The following is a 26,457-nucleotide window of genomic DNA, read 5'->3' as shown; positions in this document are numbered from 1 at the left end:
CTCCAGCATGTTCACAGTCCTCATCAGGTGAGTGTGCTGCCCCGTTCCTTCTCCTGCATCCCAGGGACTCTAAAACATTGCAAGGCCTGGACTTCTCTGGAGTGCCAAAACAATTGTTATCTTTTGAGCCCGTACTCTAGAGACAAAGTCCAGGTTCTGACCCTGGTTCAAGCACCGTTACAGTTAAACAAACCCATGTACTCTAAACCCTCTAAAACATTTCAAATTACCCTCTTGTGGGCTTGCGTCAGGTCTCAAGTAAATATGATAAATGAATCTGTTGGCTTTTATCAAGTGCCACAATTAAAACTCAACCAGCTTTAACCCCAAACTATTATATTCCTGTAGATTTCCAGCTACCCTACTCACATTTGATTCCAATAAGGTTTTTTTTAAACTCTGCCCACCATTTATTCTGCCAGTAGTGTTTGTTTTACAACTAGGCTGTCACGCTAAGAGTGTGAAAAATATCTCTGTTTCCATTATTTGTTTTTAAACAAGTGCCTGAGAGAGTGAGTGATCCTTCTGGAGGTTTTCTTTCATCCCATAGGACCAAATTTTGTTTCAGTTCACCTCTCTTGTAACTGAATAAGTTTCAGTGGAGATCAAATCAGAGGTGAATTAGGATTTAGACAGTTTTTGTTACATCAGGTTATATTACTTTAAAAATAGCTCAGTAGTTCCTTTTACAAATTATAAATCTTATGAATCAGATTTCCCTTTAGAAGAGAAACTGGAAATGGTTTCTAATGTCTTCTGCATAAACTTCAGTGAGTCCTTCCTCTGCAAACTGACAGGTAGGACTTTGCTTAATCCAAGCTTGTCTGTTTTTACTTTCCAGGCATTGATACTTACGATATATTATCAATAATTCAGATATTAAATTTAATTCCACAATGCAAACCAAAAATTTTTAATCTCTCAGACGTGTTGTGAAATGGGAAAATTGATTTGTTCTGGAATTCTCTAGCTGCCTTTTGACCTTCAGGCAAACATTCAGAATGATGACAGTAACGTGTATTTTAGACTGTCCAGTAGTGATTTGCACACATACTTTCACTGCTTTGAATTTAATTTGAAAGTGCAATACAACCCATAATAAAGACAGTACAGGCAACCTAGCTGTTTTAAAGCAATAGCCTATAAACCAGTATTTAAAAGTAACAATTTCAAGCAGACATAAAGTCTCTTTCTGTCTTGGGATAAATCATTATTCAGCAAACACACAGCAGCTCATTAACACAATGCTACTTCTAAGCCTTTTTTTTTCTAAGAGCAAGTTATAATCGTAAGTACTTACTGTTATGGCCTGGAATCTTTCTTTCAGCAATTCGGCTTCCTCCATTCTACAAATCAAAAACAGACAAGTAGTGAAGGCAAACAGAATCAGACCATAAGCAGAAAGCCTCCTGGTGGGGCTACAAAAAAAAGCTGAGGTGATTTGATCCAATTCCAGAGGAGAGAGAAGGCAGAATTTTTGACTTGTCAGAAGAGTCTCTGAACAGATGAGCAGATCAGTCCAGACAGACACATGTAATGAGGGTGTGGAGAGGAGGCAGACAAGGAGAGTGCTGGCATGAGTTGACTGACAAGTTGGAACAGTGGAGCACAAGCCCTTTTCCTTCAGAAGCTGCCAACTCTTTGTTTTAATGTGCTCGGTTAGCGTGCCATTGCTTCTTTAACTGTTAAATGCCCAAACCAGAATCTTACAGGACCAGGGTAGAAGTAAACTTTTATTACTTTGTTATTTCTCTTTCTTCTCTTTCTCTGTGCTTCTGGTGATAAATAGGTATTTTAAATTTATTATTTATTCCTATTTCTTATTAAACTTATTTCACCTGCATGTTTTAACATGTTTTATATTAGCATTGTAGATGGCATGGGTTTTTTTCAGATAGTAGTTTTCATTCAGTTTCCTAGATAAAATTTTTAGAAAAGCTGTATTCATAGCTGGAAGAATGTTTTAGAAATGCTAACCTAAAGTAAGATAAATTTTAAACAATCAGGTCTGTCATTGAATGCAAGTGTTAATCTGTGCAATTCCTGGTCAGCTATCTGGGACTCAGGGGAAGCTTTGTCTAAGTAAGGATTTCAGGATCATCATTTCAGTGTTACCGAGAGGAGGGTAAAATGCCAGGGGCTCTCATGCTGCATTTCCACTCAGCTGACTTGCTGTGGACTTCTGCTGAAAACACCACTCTGTGCCTTAAGGGACGGCGTACAGTTTGACCTTTTCATTTACCTGAGTGAGAGTCAGCCGTCCAAAATCAATCTAGGAAACCTGCAGAACAAGTGGAACTGCTCTAGGAAAATCCAGTTGTGGAAAAAATTCTAAGCAAATCAAACAGCATAAAGATGTAATGTGAATCTGGAATCCCTTTGTTACCTTCAGTATCATGTAACTCAGGTCTTTGTAAGGACACCAGCAGGAGAGCCAGTCAGCAGGTTTGGGTGTTTGCCTGTGAATTCACTGAGATGGCTGAACTCACCAGGATTTGGTGAGGGGGTTTATTTTACATGTCAGTGCAATGACCTGAATCTTGGTGGCAAATCAGGCTCATTACTAGCTAATTCTAAGGTGCTACAGAATTGCACGCTTGATGGTGAAGTTACAGCCTTATAGCTCAGTAGATATCAATATTTAGTTCAATTTCCACCTTTCTAGTATGTCATTCATCCGTATACATGAGCAGACTATCCCCCTCTGCACTGGGATTAAGGATGCTTTAATGTTTTGTTTATACTGTGATCCACCCTGAAGTTTTGTTCAAACTTGCAGAGACCCCATGTTTTATTCTCCAGTGAAGATTCTATTTCTATTTTTTAAATAGTAATAAATACCTCATTTGGTCAGCACCTGAAATTTAAAAAATTACCACATAAAAGCAAATGTGAAGTTCAAAGACAAGTGCATTGAGGTGTATCAAGAGACAGATTACATGGGAATTTAAATGAGTTTGGTGTATGGATTGAGAATGAATTCAAACACCACGTGGAATTAAATATATTCTTGCTGCAGAAACCAATGGAGAGACAGTCTTTCTCTTTAAGCTTTCATAAGTTAGTATAGTCTGCCTTATCATATTTTGAACCTCTCCCCCAACTTATTTCATCTTTATATTCTGTTAAGTTCATCTTAAAGTTTAAGTGCATGTGTGGACTTCGGAATGTTTGAAAATATTTAAAGAAGCAAATGTTTATATCAGAAATAAGCGAGTCTGGTTTGGGCCAGAATTTGTCCTCTCATATAAATGGGATCTATTCTCAATGGGTGGAGGAATGAGATCCGTATTTCAAGATCAAATTAAAATCAATGGGGTTGCATTGCTAGGAATTTTCATGATCTACAATATTTTCCTAAATTTATGCCTGAAAATTATTTAAATATTTTAAAGAACCCTGCTTGTGGATATTATGTAGTTACAGACCAGATAAATATTTAACATCTTTCCCTACTCTAAACCAGTAAACTGAGGTAGCCTGAAGAAGTTTTCTAAAATGTTGCTTCCCTTTTTAAGTGAGCATTATTAAGAGAGTATTTAAATGCCACTTTAAACATTTTAAATTGTTTAAATCATATATATCCCCCTGCTAGGTAGGATTTGTTGTTCAATCAATAGGTTGTTTTCCAGTTATCTTAATCCTATTCTAATTGGGATTTATGTGCAAGAGAAGGAATGGACCAGCTGTCCTTTTGTCTGCTCTTAAGCCTGCTTCTCCAATAGGAGTATCCATGGAGTAAAGGTTAGACCAGTGAATCCAAACAGCTGTGTTTTCAGTCCACAGGATTCTTGGAACAAGGTTTTTCAGAACTTGCCTGCCAGAAACATACCCAGTGGAAGCCACCTACCTAACCTGCAATTTTAAGGGGAGAAAAAAAAAGTGTATTTTTCTTTTGGTAGAATAGATTCTCTGAGTTATGCAGAAAATGTTTTTGTATCATATGATGAGTCATACAGGTTGGGTTTTTTGGCTTCACTTATTTCTTTGTTCATTTCCATTTTGCACTGTGTACCTAATGTAGCAGCAATAATGAAAATCCAAAGCACAAGGCGAAAGAGTTGCATTCTGAATTCTTATAGAAATCTGGGTTGTAATTTAGAAGAATGCAAATCCTGAACCAAAATCTAGAAGTAGTACCACAGAAGCACTTTCATGTCTGAAAAGGCAGTTTCTGTTGTCCATTTCTGGAGCAATGCCTGAGTACTGGAATAGAGAAATGCTGTCACTTCAGAACTGTAGCAGCTCTCCCTGACCATACAAAACCATCCTCTGTTCTACTCTTCCTCACTGTGCTCGTATTTCTTTTGAAATACATCATTAACCTAGGGTAATACACACAGAGTGAGATATAGATTATTGTAGTAACAAACAATTGCCTCTGAGAAGAAACATTGCATTAAAGGTAAGGAGCAAGTCACTCTTTCAAAAAGTGAGTTTGAAGTGACTGGAGTTGATCAGATTGTTATTACTTGAAAAGACAGCCTGTACTTTTTCGGAAAGAGTGGTTACTAGTTTGCGAACCAACATCTTGTGAGTCTTAACTACTGTGATTATTTTGCTTTGTGATGAGCTGCCTGTGGTAACTGTTTGAAACAGGAAAAGGGTGTTTTGGACTCGATATCAAAGAGAATTTTGTATTCTTGCAGTGAGCAAATGTTCTGCCGCTATGCATTTGTTTGCATGGAGCCTTAAATCTCTGACAGCAGAAATGGTAAATTTCGGTGAAGGCCTCGTTGAAAATGTTTACTGCAGCTGTCCTCTCAATTGACCCGAAGGTCTGGTACTGGGGATGCCTTGGTCAACTGGTCTTTTCTCCAGCTAGAACCATGATTTTGCCTTCTAAAGTGAAAAATAAGCCAATAAGAAATGGAAAATTGAAAATCTAGAAGAAGGCTCTTGTCCCTTCATCAAATTATTTATTTGAAATTTTTAAAAAATGTGTAGATTTTAAGATCTTAGAGGAAGTTCATAACAAAACATCTGCCACCCCTCAGGAGGGATTAAATTTTGCCTTGAAGGCCAATTTTGGGGAAGTAATGCCCTATTAGGCAGGTCTTTCAACATAATGAATTTCTTGGGCCCTCTCACTGAAGCAAAACAATATCCAAATATCTCAATTTTATACAGTTTCATGAAGTTAAATTCTATCTCCTTGTTTGAGTAGACACACCCCCTGAATCTCTGGGAGGAAAAGCCTTGAACTATTATGTTTCTGTTGGTACAACTCCCTTCCTGTTGCTATTCATAACTATGAATATATTAAATCATTAGAATCAAAGTAAAGAAACAGCTATTGGTCATTATCTTCAATTGTTTTTAATACACTGATTATTTTAATCATATTTTCTAGTACATCTATTGCTCAGATACCTTCCAGTATTATAGAGAGTTTTTAGAATGCAGCACAGGCTCAGGCATCCCTTCTGTGGTAGGTGTGTATCTTATATGCACAGTGGAACCCAGCTATAAATGCTATTGTGCTAAATTAGGACCATCTTACCCCTATTTTCTAAAATTACACAGTGAACTTTGTCAAAGTCCACTGATTATTTTTTAATCAGATAACCATGTTTTTTGTAGCCTTTTTTGTGTTCCCAGACACTTGTCAGTTCTTGGTCTTACATATCTTGGAAATTTTTATGAAACTCTGAATGTGGGACACTTTCCAAAGCACCTTTAACAAACTCAGTTGTGTCACGCTTAAAAATTGCACTTCAGTGAATAGTTTCAGTGTAATTACTGTGGTGATAATAAATGTGAGACCCTGAACAGAATGTTTGCAGGTGCTTAGATAAGAGATAGGACTGTGTTTGTTTTGTGGGATTTTTTCTTTTGTTGTTGTTTTTTTAAAATGTAAACTGAAATAAATAAACCCACAAAGAATCTGAAATACTCAGGATGGGTGCCTTAATCGTGATGTGGAATGCGTTGCTTGCAACCTGGCATTTTCCAACTGCTGCAGATACACACTTCTAAGAATAGGGCAGAGTTTTAAATCCTACCCAGCCAACTGTGTGGGGAATTTTTAGCAGGGCTCTGAGAACCAGCTTTAGTTGTTGCGTAGTTTAGTTGTGTTTTATTAAGTGAAAATAAACACCTCATAACGGGGGCCAAATCCTGGGGAAAGTGAAAAACCCCACACGAGGTACTGTGCTGTCCATAGCAAGGAAACTACACGTTATATTCTTCTGATTCTGATTTCATGATGCTGTTGGAGAACACAAAGAGAACAGGAGTGGGGTTTGTGTTTGAGGCCTCAGTAAGATGGCAGAGCAAAACTAGGGCCTTGAAGACATATTTTTGTGAACACTTAGTGCCAGGTGTGGTTTCTGAGTGCGAGTGCTGCTGGTGAAAGCCTTAGAAGTACAGATAATTCGTTATAGGACATGAGCTGAAGTAGGAATCCTTAAGGAGAGAACCTTCCTTCTGCAGCTGGAGCTGGGGAGGGTGTGTTGCAGAAGAGTCAGGGACAAGACTGGGGGTGGTGAAGCCGTTCAGCAACCTGTGTAGGTTACGTCAGTTGATTCCCATCTCCGGAGGCATGGGCAGAGCTCTCCTGCTGCTCCTCTGAGAAGCTGCCTAACCAGTCTGTGCCTGTAGCAAGGTCTGAGCTACTGGAGCTCAGAGGTTCTGCAAGATGAGATGAACCTTATCTGATAGCTCCCAGCAGAGCAAAGAGGAATTACTGCTTTCTCCTCCCACACTTCCAGCCACATTTTCCATTCACTTCCTTTCGTCTGATTAATCTGTGAACCAATTAAATTTGCTAATCTGACAGGAGAGCAATTAAAAAGAAAACCCAAAACCAAACCTTAACCCCCACATCCATGAGTGTTCCCTGTGAGTGAGCTGAATAGGCTGAACGGGAGATGAGAGAAACAGTAGCATTAGGGAGGAGTAAGAAGGAATGGGATTCCAGCTGGAAGATGAGCAGCCAGAGGAGAAATGTGTAAGAAACATGACTGATCTGGTAGTGATGAGTTACCAGATGAACTCAGCCACGCTACAGAGGCCTCAGGCTTACCTTACCAAGTGGTCCAGGGACCATGAGAGACCTTATACTGACGTGTATAACAAGCATGTGTGTTTAGCTATTTATCTGAAACTTGAAACTGCTGTGGAAACATGATGACTTCAGACTCTGGCAATCCTTCCTGTGCTTCCAGATATTCGGTATCCTGTGCTGTGTGTGGGCAAAAAATATCCCACATACAGTTTGTTTTGCATAAGCCTTTCCAGGTATTAATGGAAAAAAATTACATGATTAAATTACGCAAAACTTAAGTGTTAGCAGAGATAAGATTGTTTATGTCAAATAACACCTGTTGCAAAGGCAGGCCTAGTTTTTTCAGTGAAGACCTGTTGTCTTTGCTGAGGAGTTTGTTATTTGGAAGCAGCGGCTGAGGAAAAACTCTCAGCTTGTCAGTCACTCAAAGCGTTTCAGCTGTGCCCGGGTGGTTTGCAGGGCCGGGGAGGTCATCTGAATAACACGGGGAGGGGACTGACCGGCCGACGCCGGCTGTGAGGAGCGCCAGGGATGCAGGGCAAGCAGCTGAGGCTGAGTAGTCATCCGGATGCCTGTGAGAGTATGTCACCAACTTCTGTTATCCAACAGATTCAGATATTTCACTACTGCTTCTCACAGCACGGTATATTTACTTAACCCTTCACCTTAGAGAGTGATTATTAACTAGGAGCAAAAAAACTTGGTATATTACAATTTCCTTATTTTTCCTGTAAGATTTGTTTTGAGTGTCAGGTTTTCAGACCTGTTTCGTAACTACATTTTCTTATCAGAAAGATTCTTCCTGCTTTTCACGTGAATCTGAAGTGGATCCTCTTGGTGATATTTTACTGTTTGCTTGGTGATCGCTTTGGGTGAAATTACATGAGAAGTTTGAACTGATGTACCCACCGAGTGGTGCTGAGGAGAGGCATTCTGCTTCTCTCTATCCTGGACATGTATTCCCACGGCTTTCTTGGCTGTCTGCTCGCTGAATCTGCTCACTAAGCTGACAGGGAGCTAACCAAGCTAAAAGGTGACTACTGCTAGGCTAATAAGCCAAATAATTGCCCAGAGGAGTCTGATGAGTGCTAAAACGTGGTAAAGGGAGAGGGTAGAGGGTGAAACTGTGGCTCTTGGAAAATGCAGGGGAGGAGGAAAGAGCAGGAGAAGAGGAGGAGCAAGTAGGAAGAAAGGGAAAGTAGAAGGAAGAAAGGTGGTAAACTGTTAGATAAACTAAGCTATTAAATGTAAATTTGCCTTTACAGACTATTTAACACAATGTGGGGAAACTTTCTTTTTTCACTTTTCTTCCCCCTGCAGAGGCCGAATAGGCTTTGAAACACTGTTGGCAGATCAAAGGTTAATATTTTATTACCATTAATGAATAATGCAAAAAATAATCTGGCTGCAAGTTGTATGAAAGAATATTTTGGGGAATATAAAAACTCTTTCCTTGTCATCTCAGATGCGAACAGGTTCTGTACACAGTGACTTAAGGAAAGCCAAACTAATCTGCAGCTCATGGTACTGCTTCATTAAGCATTATTTCTAAAGGGTGTCTTTGCAAATGTCTCTTCAGCCTAGCAAGCAGGATCTTTACTTGGATCTCTTTGGAGGTCCGGTATGGTGTTTATGGATTTCTCCCTGTCCCAGTGCACCTGGAGACTGATGGCCTGCAAAGGCTGGAGTTAAATATTATTTTAAAGTTTATTATAACAAAACCACTTTAAATTTGAAAATACTGTTGTGTTTAGCCTGTAGGTAAAATTACTTTTTGAAAAGGGTTTGATGCATTGTGTTAATCTGGAAATTACCTTGTCAGGTAATTTCTCATTTCACAAAGTATTTTAACATCTTGCTGCCAAGTGGATGTAGCTTTATTGTACAGCTGATGCAGTTAGAAGACATCAAGAAACTTGTTGGGGTTTGGATTAGAAATTTAATCCACATTTCTTGCTTATAATCACACTGGATTGGACACAATTAATTTTGATGGTTGAAGGAAAAGTCAGGAGCACTCCAGCCACTCTAGTTAACAGCCACCATCCTCTAATTTCGCTGGTCTGTTCTTTTATTTTGCTAATGCAGCTCAGGATTTCAATCAAAAGTTATCAGTATCTCATGGCTGCTCAGTGCTTGTATGACAAGTTTTATAGTTTTAGTTTCCAGTGCACTGTCATCAATGGGAGAAGAAGCATGAATAGCAGGCACAGTAATCTGTCCTTTCAGTGAAGGAATACCATGTGTAAGTAGTATCAACATCTTTTCACGTAGTCTACACTTCAAACATCAGTAAAAGTCAATAATGAATTTATTTATACATGTACATTTTTTTCTGCTGAGATTCAGGAACATTCTTTATGTAAATACCCTCCCTCCAATTGTATGATATAATTGGTATGTTCAAAATAATAATTCATGCTCTGGGGTGACAACCACTTATATTAGTATTGCTTCGAATTTATGCCATAAATCTTAGTAATTGTTGCAGTGGTTTATTGTTGATTTGTTTAATGTAGCTCAGAAATGGAAGAACTAAGGTTAGATGGATCAAGCAACTTTAATAACATCAATCTAGACCTCCAGCTGGCACAGGGAGGCACACTGGGGGAATCTAATAATCTGTCTGAAGGGGCCTTAACCACAGCTGAAGGATTTTAGCTTCATTTAGTCCTAAGAAATGTCCTACACCAAGGCTCATGTTACTCTGATGTAATTCTTTTTACCAGTTTGAGTGCATGGAATTTATTTCACCGTTGACACGGTTTCATTTCGTATGTGTTGGTCTTATCTGGAGAAATTAATGCCTTTTAATCACATAGGTATTTTCCTTATATCCTCTTCTAACCTGTCAATAATTTCATGATTCTGTAAATATTTCAATAAAATATTGACAGGCCATGGTTTCAGGTTCCTGTTTTGAATACTTGTAGTATAATTCGATTAAAAAAAAATTAATTGCATTTTTACGAGTATCCCTCTACCATTACAAATTGGACAACTCCTGCAAATAAGAGATGTCTTGAGGGATGGTGGTTCTTTACAGAGGCAGCAAATGGCTTTTGTAGTAACGATTTGGCTTCAGGGAACTTTGGAAACAAGTTCCCCTAATTGGGAGATCCAATTGCTGGCTTTGTGAAGCTAACTGAACAATTTTGTGAGATATGTGTATGAGTTCTCCAGAAGTGCAATAGAGATCAGAAAAGTAGAAATTTCTACACCTTGTGACCACAGCTCCCGGCTATGCTTAGTTTAGTGTCTTTGTGTTCAGATAGTGAACTGGGGACTTGACCTGAGAAACAGGGATTTTCAGGGCTGTGTGAGTGTCCTGTGCTTGCACTAACTGGTTTTTTCAGAGCTGATCGAACAGTGCAGCCATGTGCTGCCATAGCAAATTACCAATTAGAACTGACAACACTGGGAGTGGAATGGGTCTGTTCAGTGGTTCCTGCTAGGGGCTTAAAAGCAGCTCTTCCTCCAAGTCCTCATTCCTTCGACTGTAGCTTTTTTTCTGAATTACCTCACCATTATTGACAGCTTCAGCAAAACTGACAGGAACACCTGAGCTGCTGGCTGGCACTTCCTCCAAATTGATAGCATCTGCTTTCTGAAACCTTGTGGGAGCCTCAGCCTCTCCCACCTCCTCCTCCTCCCACTTCTGCTAGACATTATCCTAATCCTTAGTATTTCTCCTATCCTATACTAATCCCATAAAGCCTGAGCAAATCTGCCTACCTCTGTCAGCATTTGCTGAGGAAGGTCCGGGGTGACAGCTCTCGGTGAGCACCGTCTGCGCTGCCAGGCTGCAGTCGGCATGGTTTGAATCTCCCTGTTTAGTTGTCCCTAAAGTGAGCAAGAACAAACATCCTGAAAATGTTTGTTCCTTGAGGTTTTGTTGTGTACGACGCTTGTAATGCTCACAGTATAGGACTGGCTTTGAGTGAGTGAAATTTAAATGCCAGTTTTGAAAACAACATGAATAATACAAGAAGTAGTATGTAGGACGGACTCTGAAAGATCGTGAGCATGACTAAAGCAAGTGAGTTTTTTTCTGGTTACATAGAGGTTTCAAAGAGGAATGTGAATCAGCACAACATCCTGACTGTTGATACTTCTTGATTATCTGGTAGAAAATTACTTTAAATTCTTTACTTAACCTTTTCTTGAAAGTACTGATTCATTTGTGATTTTTCTAATTCCTGTAGCTAAAAGCTGTCTGTAGTACAGCTTGTCAAACACATTTAAAAGGCAAATATACTATAGACAGACACAAATCTCCTGTGCTAAATCAACACTTTGGGATCCTCTTTCTGTTCCATTCCCTACCTCACCCACCCTTGTATTGCTGTCTGCATCCTATTAATGAATCCTAAAATGGTTAGATCCTACAGTCTATTATCCTATATTAACCTCTTAGTTAATTTTTTTAAAATCTAGTTTTGCCTTTAATTTTATCACTTGACCTTTTGAGTGATTCACCAACAAACCTTTGCCTGATTTACAGGAACACTTAACACTTGTATCTAGTGAGAACAATGACTAATCTCTCTAATTTACAGTTACATCTATTAACTAGATCCCCTCGGTTTCAGGCATGAAGATGGGATAGAAATTAGTTTAATTCTTTGGTTTGTCCAACTTTGATTATTCAATTATTTTGTAATTTAATCATTCTAAATAGTTAGCTTCATAGTGAGTAATGAAAAGGTTTACAACAGCTTATGAACAGGGTGCCATCTCTTTCCATGTGTCTGTGGGATGATTAATGAACAGTTTGAGTTGTTGTGCATTCTCAAACTGTAGACTAAATTAGTGCTATGCCTGGGTTAATTTCAGCACTTCAGAAGTTTAGAGAATCTCTGATGGCATCTGCCTCCAATCTGCTTAATTACAAAAGAGTTAAAAGTGTCTAATCAGAGTTTTGAGTTTTCTTTTCAAACTGTGGTTCACAAGGCTCAAATCAATAACAAAGCCTTACGTAGGAATAGCTGAAGATCTCTGTTTTCCTTTGGACTCCTGCATCTCACAGAGGTTCTTCATTAGCAGTGTTTCATATTTCCTCACTCACAGTTATGCCCACACGTGGCAAACAGACCTTTGCCATGGCTTTCTGCAAACCAGAAGTGACAAATTGCTCCATGTGTTTTGTAGTGCTAAGAAAGCGAATCTTACTTTTTTTTTCTGAAGGCTCACACATATAAGAAACACTATATAAATGACAGCACTAGTTCAGAATTATTATAATTCAAAACTAGTACTGATTAGAGCTGAAAGAGTACAGTGGTTGAGAACTTGATGTCCCATTGTGAAATAGGAAGACTATGCTTGTAAATCAACCTGTGAGTGGCCTCTTTTACTGTTTAGTGTCTGGATCTGTGGCACCTGTTTTGACAGAGAGAAACCAATGGAAAGCAACTGAACCTAAAAACATCTGACTCAACTGGTAATGTTTTCCTGTTAGTTACCTTGAACAGACGATTCTTTTTGGAAGGTTAATACAGTGGCTGGGAAAATAACATAATAATTGCAAATTCTTCTTTGCTCCTTCAAACAAGAATGAAAAATGCTAGGAACTTGCAGCTTATCTTCACTGCTATATAAAAACTCTTTGCAAGAGAAACTTGTGATACAGAAGTAAAGAATAAATTGGCAACATTTTGAGCAGTTGTGTGAACACCAAAAATAGGGAGGTTTATGTTTTTTTCTAACCCATCAGCACAATGAGGGATCAGAATTAGTGTTCACAGTCCTGCATTAAAGGAAAAATGAGTAATGCTACAGACAAGAAAGAGTTTATGCATCTACCATATCATATTAAAGTTTGGCAGAGTTTCTCGTGACTTCTATTAACTATGCTACTTTCCAACTGAGCTTCTGTGATATTTGAAGAGAATATAAACTACTTCCACAAAACCTTAAAGCCCTGACTGTGGTTTCTCTCCTTTGCAGATGTCATTTTATTTTTGAATGGAGAGGAATAAGTTTTTCTTAACCATTCTTTAGTCCAGGAAGTAGAAGGGTTGTCTTCAAAAAAAAAGTTGTTGCTGTAGTTTGTATCGTATACTGCAGTTCAAAATTTCTGAGAGAAACATGCATTGCTGTTAAAAGAGCAGATAGTGTGACACAGATAATTTTTGGCTTGTCAGTCTAATATCATCAGTTTCAGGCTAAGTGTTGGATTGAGATTTAAAAAGGCATTAAAAGAAAGTGATTTAGTGAGTACCAACACATGGGAAATAAATTCCATCACTCTAGTTTGATGTCACTTCTGGGAAAAGTAATAGATGTGAAGGTATCGATGAGAATATTATTAGTAATCAAATTTACAGAAAGCCAACCTGAGAACACAGAGATTGTGAGAGGTAAAGGAGTAAAGATGGCAGTTCCCTGGCATGGGGTGATTGGAACACCAGCAGAATGTTTGTTCCCAACCAACATCCATTTCAATACTATCAAAAGCAGGGCCACGTGTTTAGAAATGATGAAATTCCTCGTATTAAGGCAAGTCCTGACACCTAAAAATTCTGAAGAGAACTTGGGAGTCATGCTGAATCATCAGATGAATATTAACTCTGACAGCAAACCTGTAGTTATAAGGTCTAATGTTCTAAAGAGTTTGAAAGTTCCTCTGTGTTTGGGAATGAGTGCAACTGTTTTGGGGAATAGGTTGTCCAATTTTGCTGGAAATATTTCAAGAGGATGCTGAAATCTGACTGGACTGTTATGAGAAGAATAATAGAATGATTTAATAGAAACTATATTCAGGAGAATGAGTCTAACTCATTAAATCGAGAGTTAATTGGTTTTTCAGGAACACACTGTTTCTTACAGGCAGAAATTTGATAATAAAAGGCAGAATTTAGCAAAATGATAACAAAATTCAGTGATTGGATGTTGAAAGTTGAAATTTCTGCATGAAAGAAGAGATTGTTTTTAAGAGGGATATTAAGCAGTTGATGCAACAAGGTCTGAGTGTAGTCTCCACTGCTGCAGGCTTTAAAAAGCTGATTCCTTTGACCTTATAATCAATGGACAATAATTCCAGGGCAATGACAAAAGCAAAATGATGAAATCATTGGCAAAACCTGAGAAATTTCTCAGCCTGCTCAGGACAGTGACTAATTAGATGATACAAAATGGTTTAATCAAGGGTAATGTGAAAAGATTTCTTGTTAACGTTTTTTTCAATTACCTTCTGACTTTTAACATCTCCTGGAGAAATTTTAAAAAAATTTAACACATCAGAATTTGCTATTTGTCCCGAGTAGGTGGTGATTTTGGCAGTTGCCTGTCAGTTTTATAATATCATCCCCAGTCCTACTGTGCCAGTTGCAGAACGCATTTACAGAACATGTTTGTTGTGACAGTTGCTGAATCCACTTGCTTGCAGCCTTCCTTTTGGAACTGTGTACATTTTAAGCAGTAAACTTTTATAATCCAGAACCAGTGATTTTCAGATAGGGACTAGATTTACTTTTTTTTTTTTTTTTTGGTGGTCTGAATCAAGAAATGTGAGTATAAAGGCTATGCCTTTTGACTGTCTTGTCATGAGCCTAGAAGAGTTGTGAATGAGTCTGTGTAAGACAGGAAAATCAACCCTGCTCCACTGTGTATTTCCTGCTTCCCATTTGACAGATGAGGAGAATGGTCCTTTCCTACCTCATAGAGATGAGTGCTACTGTTGAACATGAATAGCTCCTTGCACAGCCATTTAGATGAGATTTGAATTTCTAATGCACCTAAAATGATGGTTGATCATTTGGTAAAGTAAATGTTGGGAAAAAATAACTTAAAACAGCCCTTTGATTTATAGATGTCCATGTAAAATAACAATTGCAGCCAACCGTAGCAATAATGCAATACTGCCAAAACTGTGCTACCAAAATTCAGGCCATCCCAGCCCAGGAGAGAATGGCTTGATTTTTGTTGAAACCTGGAAGTCATAAGTAAGTGCTCACCATGAACTATGAGCTGTCTGTGTTTCAAAGCGTGTCTCTGTTCTATTTTATTTTTGTTGCAATAGGCTCCTTTTCCTTACTAGTGTCCAGAACTTTACCTTTTAACAAATTATTTTGTATGGCACAGACCCAACAGCACACTAATATACTGTAGTCATAATTAGCAAATGTGCTTTGCCCTTGAACAGTCTCCTATGCTAATCATTCTATGCCATTACCACCCTTTTGCAGGAGTAGCTGCACTTGCTAAAAGCAGCCTGTCCCTGTTGATTTGCCAAGGGAAGGTCCTGTCATGTGATTTATTCCCCCTCAAAAAATGTCTCTGTGTGACTTGGCTGACGTCTCAGTTCTTTGCATGCTGAGGCTGTTTGAATGCAGCAGGCTGACTAACTTCACAGAGGGCTATAGTTCAGATGATTTTAGAGGTCTTTTCCAACCCTTAATGATTCTATGAGTCTATGATCTCACCTTAGTGCCCTTCCTAAATGAGCAACCAGACTGATGTCATGCATTAGCAGATGATAGCACTTGGTTTGGTGATGAGGTCTGCACATATTAGTTAAATGTGTATCTATGAATGTAAAATCCATAAATCCAGATATCCTTCTGCATTTATCTCTGTAAACAACTGCTCCTTCATTCAGAGATCTGACCACTGATAGAACACAGTCTGTGCAGTCCTGTACCACCAGAGAGGCATATTGTGCTCCAGTCTCACTGGGTGTTTTATGAACACTTGGGCAGGCAATGGTGCCAATGGGGAGCTTGTGAACTAAGAAAATGAAAGGGGCCTTCATGAAAATCTTGGCTTTGTGTGTGTGATGCTTGGTATGTGCTACCTTTTCTGATGATGTTAGAGACCTTATCAATACCAGGCAAATTGTGCTGTTAGAGAACATGTATTTAAAGTACTTTAAATAAAATAACATGACTCAGTTGTGACCAAAGCTAATGTAAAACTAGCTGGAATTACTTAGTCTCTCATTCCCTTAACTTTAGATGTAACTGGATAACCCCTTTTCTAACTCAGTTGTCTGTATTTGTTCTGGACAATAGCCTGGTTTATGGCATTTATAGTGTTTTTTCTAACCATACCTTCCAGTCTGGGAAAGATGCAGAACATTTCACTGCCTGAAAGGTTATAAATTTTAATGGGAAAGGTAGAAGTATAATGGGTCACGGTCCTAAATACACAAAATATGACAGTTTCTGATGAGTGGTCATTGGTAGTGGGGGATTTCTCTGGGCTGTAGTATTGACAATCAGCAAGATGAGGGGAAAGTTAACCCCAGAAAGGTATTTAAGACCAGAAAAAGGAAAAAATTATGAAAGCATACAGGAATCCCACTACTTGCTTTTGATTAATTTGGTTTCATTTTACTTTTGGTGCTATTTCATGTCAGTGACTAACTTATAGGTGTACCTCTGGAAACATTCAAATAGATCATGCTCAAACACATTATAATTGGAGCATCAAGAATACATAAACCAGGGGAGAGATCATGGATCAGAGGCTGATGATGAACACTAGGAAAAAAGTTAACTGATACATAAGAAAGTAAGTTGCTGAAGAAGCAGTTTCATGATCTATAGTTTGGCTTTTCGTCTGGCCTTCGGCAGGTATATAATAACCCAGCTTGAAAGCCCTTTGATCAGCAGTTCAGCTCCCACGCTGGGAATGAGGCAGGGCTTGCTCAGCTGATACCTCATTCTGACAAAGAAATTGAGTTCTAGGATGGACATAGAGCAGGAGTCGGTGTGGCATCAGTGAAACAGTAATAGAGTAAACCTCTCTCAACCACTGTTTGTAGGAGAAGTAAGAGCACAGGAAGGTTAACTGGCAGCACATCTAGTATTACTTGTTCAGCTGCAGTGAAGGAAGCACTTTCAAAAAAGGAAGGACAGAAACTGGCTTTCTGCCCAGGTGAACCTGCTGGGGCTTGTAGATTTTTGCTGTCTGTAGTGGGTGGGTACATTCTAGACAAGTTTCATCAGGCCCTTGCAGGGTCTGCACTGCCTATGGAAGAGGGCTGTGTTGTGTTCTGACAGGTAATGTGGGATGACACAGTAGCTGTGTGGGAACAAACACAGTGACACAACCATCCGACTGCATGAAACTCATCGAGAGCAAAAAGACACTGCTTGAGAGGGTTCTCCCTCTTCTGAAGTCCTGATGTGATGATTGTTCTTTCTGAGGCTACACCAATTCCCTTCACGTGTTTCTGTACTGGGTTAAGCTGATGTTGCCAAGGAAGTGTCCATAGGTGCTTGTATGCCGTGACTGAGAGCCATGTGTGTACTAGCACACACTTCATAGTGATTGATTGTGACCCTTCCAGCCTGCAGCATAGAGAAATTAGTACTAAAATCTCAGTGTGGCTACAGCTTAATTATACAGAACTGAAATTCATGAAGCCTCAGTTTATAGAACCTGATCCTCATATCTGTTCATCAGTTTAGATCCAGCCTAAGCCCCCTAAAACTGATGTGAAACCCTCAAGTTTCTGCCCAGAGTGCACAGAATCAGTCCTGTTTGTGAGCAGCTCTGAGGACTGTCAAGCAGCATGAGGTTCCAAAGAGCTTTTGTCTCCTGAGTTACAGCCCAAAGTTTGCTCCTGGGAGTGGGGGGCAGAAGTAGCTTTAATTATTTGTGAGATCAAATTTATTAAGCAAGATTTTGGCTGTGCAATGTAATTTCTTTATAGTATGCACTAGGATATGACAGGCTTGTGCTGAAAGAGGGGCCAGCCAAAGAGTTTAGCGCCTCATCTGCACTGAGGGAGTCAGGCAAAAGAAAGTTACTCTTGTAATGCTCAAAATTGACTGGAAAGCTGGAAGTAATTTTCAGTGGCATGCTTGAGGTAGGTTTTGGCTCATTCATAGACTCCTAGGGGTAGTTTTCTAAAATAATGTTTCTTGTGTATGTCTCTCTAAAGACAAAAATAAAATCTTTACATACACACCTCCCCCCAACACTGACTTTGTAAGGAACATTATCACTGTCTTTTATTTTGAGAGACGTTGTGAGTTATGCTAGGATGAATAAACAACCTGGATTTATCCTCTACCTGGCAGCCCTTGAAAAACTCCATGTAGATGGGAATTAATCACTTCTTACTCCTGTTTAATTCTTATCTCAAGAGGGTAATCTCTGTGTACTCTGTGAACCTCTTGGAAAGAAAATGTTTATTTTGAAACAAAAATTCTTGAATTTCAACTAAAAATCCCACTTAGGGAATGGTCAGTGTCCATCTTTATGGTCAGTTTTGCATGGATCACAAGGCATATACCGAAACAGCAACCATGCATAATTAATTTAACCCTCCTTAAATTTTAATTCTTAAGTGCAGTAAGATGTTGATAGAGTGCAAAACAATGTCTTGAAATACAAGGATGAATTAGAAAATATTCTTATCTCATTATAAGAAATTTCTTCTATGGAATTCGCTGATTCTTTTTGAATTTAACTGAGCAATCCCAGGACATGGTAATCTCTACCATGCAGGGGCTGAGGAGGCACAGAGCACCTAGATATTAAATATGTGTCGTTCAAAACATATAATTAAAAACTCTCAGCAGATTCAAGTTCAAGCTTGTTGCCTCAAGACAGAGAATATGGGAAATGGCATTTAAGGATTAAATCTATAGAGGAGTATATTTGCCCCCTGCCCAAATACAAGACAAATGCATTAATGTGCTTTAGTACATTGAAGCTTACTTTGCAGCACCATTGGGAGTATCTGCCAAGAAGTTTTTTTGAGACCATAAATCTTTGATTTCTAGCAGCAATATGTGGACAAATGACAGTCAAGACTGACATTGTCCTGGGTATTTTGTAGTCAGCTGGGAGCTCTGCACTCACTGCATTAGGGAAAAAGGAAATAAGATTACTCTGGTGTTTCCCAATTCTTTTAGCTTTCATTTTTGGCTAGTCAGCCATTACCAAAACAAACAAGGCCAAATTAATTCTTTGGGTATCTTTGAAGTCCGTACAGTTATAACTCCTCTGACTCTGAAGCTTTTTAGTATAATGACTCTGCTGAATCTCACAGGAGAATCCCCTTTTGAGAGTTTTTCTCTAATGGATGCCCTGTTTAGCGTGGCTTTTCATTATTCATCATGAGTCACACTGCTGCCTGCTCAAAAGCTGCCTTTGCAAAGAAGTGGTTTTGCCTTTTCGCAGTTTTCAGCGAAACATGAAAAAAAATCTCATGAAACAATTAAGAATCCTGCTTAGGCCCATCAGTATGCTGTGGGTTGATGAGGAGAGGGGTCAGCTAGGGTAAAAGGCATTCCAGTGACAATGTTTTTTTTTCCATTACTGCATTTAAAGGTCTCTTGATGCCCAAAAGACTTATAGAGTTTCTTTTGCTATTTGAGTGCTGTCTCTTTACCTCATACCTCTGCTGTGTGTAAAAAGTCATGGTAGGCCTGATGTCTTTGTAGGCTTTGACCTAAGTTATGGCCAAGGTCATTAGCAAGAAAAAAATGTTTGTTCTCCTTTCCTCTAATTTTTAATGTAGGGACTGATTTTATCTCCCTCTTAAGCAGATACAAAAAGTAGTAGAAGTTGTTTGCATAAATTTTTGTGTGATCCCACTAGGAAAAGCATAACCCACAATCAGATTTTTTTTCTAGCTATTTTATATTCCTTGTGATGGCTTTTCTCCTGGGGAATTAAACTGTTTTTTTCTGTACCTGATAATCCCTGTGGCAGATTTTCTCCAATACTCCAACTGTACCATCACTATAATAATTTCAACAGGACTGACTCACATCTCTTGCAACCTAGAGCAAGGTGCAAATACTTGGCATTCCAATCTGTATAGCAGACAAATACTTACCTTCAAGTACTTGCTTTTGTGAGGCCATCACAGTGAAACTAACTGATGGACAAGTCTGGGCTTGGACACAAATGCCTGTTAGTTTTCCTACTTTCTTCTCTTTCATATAACATCTGCTGTATTTTCCAGTTTACTGTTTGCTCCGCTAGCACTGCCAACCTTAGGTGTTTCCAAACTAATGGAAACTTTCTTCTGAATGAAGCAAGTTGTGATGCCATCTATTTGAAAATGGAAAACGTCTGTAATCTTTACATGCAACAAAATGAGATCTTATCATAAATATAGAAGCAAAGCACTGTTTGTGCCCAGACCTCAAATACATCTTTGAAATAGACATGAGCTGGAAAAATGTTTGGGAATGTGAAGGAAGATTAGTGCTCTAAACGTGTCAACGTGAAATGCAAAAAGTTATTATTTTATTTGGCTTTTGAGCTCTTTATTCACACAGGATGGCCTTTTGAAAAGGGAAATGTGGCAAACAGGAAAAGAAGGCATTTAAGTAAGAACAACTGTAGCCTGAATTGTTGGCTTGGTCTTATCACATTCTAGATAGAGGAATTGAAGATGAATGGATTCACACCCAAATTCCATTGCAGTCATCAGGAGAAACTTTATAACTGGGCTCAGGGGCCACGTGTCCACCCCCATGTGCAGCTGTTAAAGTGCAAGGATCTCCAAGCCTGTGTCCTGATGTACTTTTAGTAGGTTGATCCTGTTCCATAAATGGGAGTGGCCAGGTATTATGGGTGCAACCACAGTGACAGAGATGCCTCCCAGAAGAGCACGACTGCTGTGTTTATTCTTTTTCTGCAATCTGCAGTCAGAGTTGTGTACTATTTTGTTCAGGGTAGAAAATGTTGAACTTCTGAGTTGTTTCTCAGATTTATCTGGTGTATGGAGTAACTTTATAGCTAAGGAAATTTTGCACATTTAGAAATGCCTCAGTTAGAAAACAGAACCACAGAAATTAAGCTACAAGTAAATGGACATATAAAAATATTCCAACTTTCTGTAACAAGCTTTAGACAGACCAGATTTCACAGTTAAATATTAAGATATTGTGATCTCCCTGTCTTAAAACCAGATAAGGAAATGGAAATCTATTATTAACTGACTGGTCATTCTGTTTACATCCATGTATATCACAGAGGAATCATGCTTTTCTGTAGCTTTCATGTGGCAGCTGACAGAAAAGAACAAGTAAAAAAACCAGCAAAAAGCACTGGTTTCTATAACTTTACTTGCATATTCATATGGACTATAAAATTGCTAGAAATGGTTGCGTTGTAGGAATAGTGTGTGACGAACCATCCATCACTTGATATCTGGACCTGAGCAGACTTTTGGGAAGGTAAAGAAATGCAGTAGCTTCTATGTGTTTGTTTTCATAAGAACATTCACTGGCAGGCCTGTCAAGTGCTTGCTGTGTCAATGATCTCTCCAAAGTCTTACATTTGTTAATTGCCTGAAAATTGCTGATATGCTCATTTCAGGGATTTTATTATAGACAGGAAGTAAGCACAGTGTTATAAAGTACACCTGGAAAACATTCATCTCTTCTCCCATGATTTAATTTGTCCAGAGCTCTATGTTGACTACTTCAGTCAATGCATGGCTTTTCCAAAGTAGAAAATTTCATATGAATTTGAGAATTAAACTATCAGCATAGCACCACTGAGTTTAGTCAATTTATACCCCAGTGAATCCATAATCAAATATTTTTGAGGCTGTTTGTAGTGCTTGATACACTTTAAATGTTAGACTAATATTATTACCATCTATTAAGCATGAGTCCTTCCTATGCTGGGAATATTCCCTATTAAATCTGGGTAATCTTTCTGTTGAACTATGCCTCAATCAACAGATGGAGTGGGAGTCTCCCTAGCTAATGACTAATAGGCAAGTGCTGCTCATTAGCGGTTTCCCTTTCATATTTATCACTTGCCATCCAGCCCCTGGGAAACTCGACTCTTGTAACCTCCTCAGTAATCACCATGGACAAAGGTACTTCAAGGGGTGCAGGAATTAAAAGCAGTAAGAGAACTGTGCTGGCTTTAGCATAAACAAAGGAAAACTTTCCAAAATGATAAGAAGTGGAAGTTTGGTGCTAAATGTAGAAAACTATGGGTAGAAAAAAACCTCTATAACCACACGAACAGACTGTTTGCTACGAATCACATTGTCCTTTGCCATGTCTGGAAATATACAGTACTGGAGAATCTGACAATGTATTTCCATAGCAGAGTGTGAATTCCCCCTGGAATTCCATAACTTGACATTTCTTTAAACAAATAGAAGCATCTCTCTTAAGTCATGAGCATGTTCTGGGAGTACCAGTTTACTCTGATTCAAATGCTTCCATAAAGTTACTCTGTTTTGTTACAGAAAGTACCACCTGGAAAGAGCAGGGTAGGTGTGGAGTTATGATGACTGTCACTGAGTCCTGCTGTGTAGCACTGCTGGAAATTGTGTGCACTGAAAGACTGCAGTCAAACAGGCTGTTTTTACAAACAGGCTGTCCCTCTGAGTCAGTCTGGACTTCCCTCAACACCCAGCCTTCCTACCCTCCCCTGAACCCTTCTACCTTCAGACTTTCATGACATGACCTATTACGCCTTTTCTTTGCTGCTTCCAGGTGCTTAAGTTAGTGAAATCACACAGGCTCCTGTTGCTCTGTGTGCAGATAAACTTTGCTATCAGTTGTATAGCTGGTTGTGACTGATTTGTACGAGTCCCAGGCTGAAGGTGATACGGACAGTGCCAGGCAATCACAGAGCTGCTGTTCGCTCCCTGCCTTTTGCTCTATATAGCCACACTCTGTGCAAAGGCCATTTTTTGGAATGAAGCTGACAGGATTTGATTTCAGCCTTCTCTGTTCCTGAGGTTGGATTTATTTTCGTTTTTAAAATAAGCCATATTTTTAAAACCAAAATCAGTAAAAATCTTCACTACATCAACTTGCGTCCTACCTCTCACAGGAAGCTAGAAGGGAAGTTCTTGGTTGAGATCGATATCCTGAGATTAAATTAATTACATGCCAATGTTGTATAGAAGTTTGTGGGAGAATGTCATTCCACCAATTCCACATGCAGTTTCACTATAAAAGTAAGGTAGAAATTAAATTCCCTCTGGACTCAGTGGGGATGGGCAGCTCCAGAGGGCACTTTGGCCATTCCTAAAACAGTTGAATTGCTTCCTGAAAGTGGCTGACTCCCTTTGCTGACTACAGCATCTCTTTCTGTCATGTTAGTTTTCCTGTTAACAAAACAGTGTTCTTGATTCTTTGCATATAAAAAGCCCCAAACAATGCAGGTTAGAACAAGTCTAATATGTGGGCAAATGAAACTCTGCACACTTTGAAAATATACGAAAGAAACATTTTAAAGTGAACAGAAGTATTCATGTTGCATATTCAAGTTGATGTTAATTCTTTATTCTCCCTCATATGGGCATTCAGGAGTGTTAAGCCTATTTGACTCCTGACAAAGGTAGGAAAACTGAAATGCCATCCCTGAAGGGAACCACCTGGATCTATGTCTATTATCCCTTTACAAATGCTGTACAGTCCAATACTGATACTTCTGACAAAGGCCTATCAGATTCACAGTAGGCAGATAACAAATAAACTGCTCTTCCCTCATGGGCCTTATCTGATCTGTAGCAATTAAAGATTGGCTTGAATTTGGAAACATTAAATAATTCTACAAAGCTCATCTTCTAATTGAACTTGAAAATTCTGGAAATAGCTACTTGATCCTTTTCTCAATGTTGATTTATAGATTTCAACAGCCTTCTGGTTCAACAGTTTGATTGCAGTGAGTGTAAAAGTATTATTTTGATTTTACTATCTTTCACTTTTATAAAATGCCTCCTTGCTTTTGAACACACATGCACATAGATTAGGAACTGTTAATGTTCCTGACATTGTCTGCTTATTTCTGCAGTATTTCTAAAACAAGTGATTTTAGTATTGTTTCTTTTTCAAGGAGTAAATCTGTTCTAATTCTCCAAACCCCTTTACCTAGATGCAGAGATGAGAATGCATATAATATTCTAGAAAATTTGTCATAATGATTTCTATGAGCACATTTTTATGTTCTGTTAACATTCTTTAACATTCTGTTTCAGCCTTTACATATCTTATTTGCATTTTGGGCTAGAGCTGTGTACACAGTTGCATCTTCACTTGCCTAAGATAATACTGACGTCCATTTATTGACCAAATATTGCCATACAAACATACCTATGGGAAATTCAGCAAAGTGTCCTAGAATTCACCCCACATTAACCAGCTTTGATTTTTCTTTCTCATCTTTGTGTCCATTCACCTACTGTGCTTGGATCCCTTTGTGTAAGCATCTCAGTTTTTATTGTGATGTGAATGGTACGTGGATTGATAGTGGAACTGAGATTCTACATTCTTAGGTAATCTGCATGAGAACACCTTAATTTTTAGCTTAGCATATTAAAGAAAAAAACCCTATATTTTATGTTATGGGTATTATTTAAATGAACTAATGAACACCAACAGCTGCAGTAAAAGCATGGGAGAAACTTTGTAATTTCTAAACCAGTTCCTGATTCACCTGCTTATTTCCCTAAACAGACAAATGTCTCTACCAAAAGAGTTCCAAAACAATGAATGTTGAAGGCTATAATTTACAACAACCAGGCAAAAATGATTGTGGTTAATTTTCTTCTTTGAGATTTTAACCTGAAATTAATATTCTGAGTATCACTATTAAAGCAGGTTGTGACAGAAAGGTAAACAGTCAGTTGAAATCTCTTCTTCATGCAAAAGGAAAGCTCTGTCTGTGCAGGCAAATTCCATTGACAGGTTGGGGGCTAAGGAGGGGAGGGGCAAAATGCAACAGAGGAAATTGAGACTGAAGTAAAAGGACAATCTGAGGATATAATTTAGAGAAGCAAGAGAGAAAAGATTGAAATTATCTTTTTTTCGGCAACTTAAGGAGAAAATTAAGGTGCTGGAGTGTTTGAAAGGTGAAATAACCAATTTTGAGAGTGAGAAAAGCTGAGCAGGAATTGTAATTTATGGAGGTTAGGGACTGAGAAGTTTAGGTCAGACGTAAGCTTCATGAGAATGCAACTTCTGATAATGGAGTAATCACATAAGACAGCAGGAAATTCAGTGTGGGGGATGTTTAAGGCAATCCATTGCTGGATATAACTCTGAGGTCCAAAGAATATGCACCAAGCAAGGCAGAAGTAGTCTTTGTTTATACTTGTTACTTGGTGATGGCTCTTCTCACAGTGCTTTTTGATGTCTTTCCTGATCATACAAAATGTTTAAACTGGAACTGGCTAATTAGACTCTCCTATTAAAATAAATTATTCTACTTCTGACAGTGAAAAGCCTGGTTTAAATTAAGGCCAAAGTGTGCAATCTGTGTATCTGTGTAAGCTGTGATTATTGCTGCTTTGGCCAAATCAGCACAGTGACTACTGCATTTCTTGTGTATTCAAAATCACTCTCTAATACTGTTTAATATCACAGAAGTAGGTTTAGAACAATTAGATTAAATTTAACTACATTTCAATAAGCCTTTCTTCCTTCTCCACCTGTCTTTCTATCCTTTTTCCCCGTTTCCCCCATGTCTCTCAAGAACAGCTACAGCCAGAGTCACACAGATATTTTGAGATTTGTGCAGTTCTAACTTTGAAATAGATTCTCATCCATTATGAGCTGGCACAAATGCATTGAAGGTATAGTGCATTTGTACAAATAGTTCTCTGTCATTTCCTCTCACATCTGAAAATTTGTAATCCAGACCCATACTATAATTGTAGATGTCTAAACTAGGAATGTTTTTTAGTAAACAAGAAAAGCAGAATAAACAGCCGGATCAAAATGTTATGTAAAGAAAGATTTTGATAGACACATTCCTTAAAAGCAGTATGCAGCCTAAATAGATTTTAAGAAATCGTGACCTTACCTTTTTTGTTGTTGATGTTCAGAAACTGAAGTGTGAGACTGCATTTTGATGTCACATTTATCACTCCCAGTTTGCAATTGACAGCAAGGTAGAGGACTGGGAGCTGATGCTGAGATGATAAATCCTGTTGATGCTGTGTTATTGTGCTTTCTTCTTGTACATATCCATCCAGGTGAAATCTGACCTCTCTTTGTGGGGTTAAGAAAAGCAGATGGAGACTGCTGTTTCAGAAATGTCCATGGTGGACTAAGAAATACTTGCTAAAGACTTCTCCTCTGATAAATCAGTTGTCATCTAAGGGACTCACTTGTGGTCCTACTTTGTCAGTTATAATCTAGTAAATATTTAACTTGCGAACTAAGAGACCTGGGGCTGTGTGATTTATAAGTGGGTGTAGCCTTCACTTTGGCATTTATTGTGGTCCTTTGTTCTGGACATAGCCTAACTAAATTAGCGGGTGAGGTAAGGATTGTGATTTATTGTAATTTCGGGATAGATAAAAACGCTAGACAGGTGCTAAAGGTTGTTTTTAACAAAAATGATAAACTTTCATATCATGAACTACTTTAAAGTAAATAAGGAAAATCACAACAAATGCACTCAAATGGAACTTCTGTGATCAGGAATGCTAAATATTTTTAGAGATACAATGAGAATAGTACAGTGGCTACGTAATCAATTCATGCTTTGAA

The 26,457-nt window shown here is 38.5% G+C and overlaps 1 protein-coding gene across 2 annotated transcripts in view; it reads right to left on the bottom strand.

Annotated features, from left to right (window-relative positions):
• PALMD (palmdelphin) overlaps positions 1-26,046 on the bottom strand; it is a 49,928-nt gene extending 23,882 nt beyond the window's left edge. Inside the window, exons 1-3 of one of the 2 annotated variants that reach the window (XM_050306407.1) lie at positions 25,766-26,046; positions 10,745-10,852; positions 1,301-1,346 (exon numbers count right to left, since the gene is read on the bottom strand). In XM_050306407.1, the coding sequence (XP_050162364.1) occupies positions 1,301-1,345 (45 nt within the window). In that variant the 5' untranslated portion in view covers position 1,346; positions 10,745-10,852; positions 25,766-26,046. The remainder of the gene's footprint in view (positions 1-1,300; positions 1,347-10,744; positions 10,853-25,765) is intronic. The other variant, XM_050306406.1, reaches the window with a different exon arrangement.
• Between the last annotated feature and the right edge of the window lie 411 nt (positions 26,047-26,457).

Source organism: Myiozetetes cayanensis, unplaced genomic scaffold, assembly GCF_022539395.1.
Source record: "Myiozetetes cayanensis isolate MyiCay16 unplaced genomic scaffold, myiCay2020 scf12, whole genome shotgun sequence".
In the NCBI taxonomy this organism is placed as follows: domain Eukaryota; kingdom Metazoa; phylum Chordata; class Aves; order Passeriformes; family Tyrannidae; genus Myiozetetes; species Myiozetetes cayanensis.
Note: the sequence above shows the minus strand (reverse complement) of the source record. Positions and strands in the feature narration are given on the sequence as shown.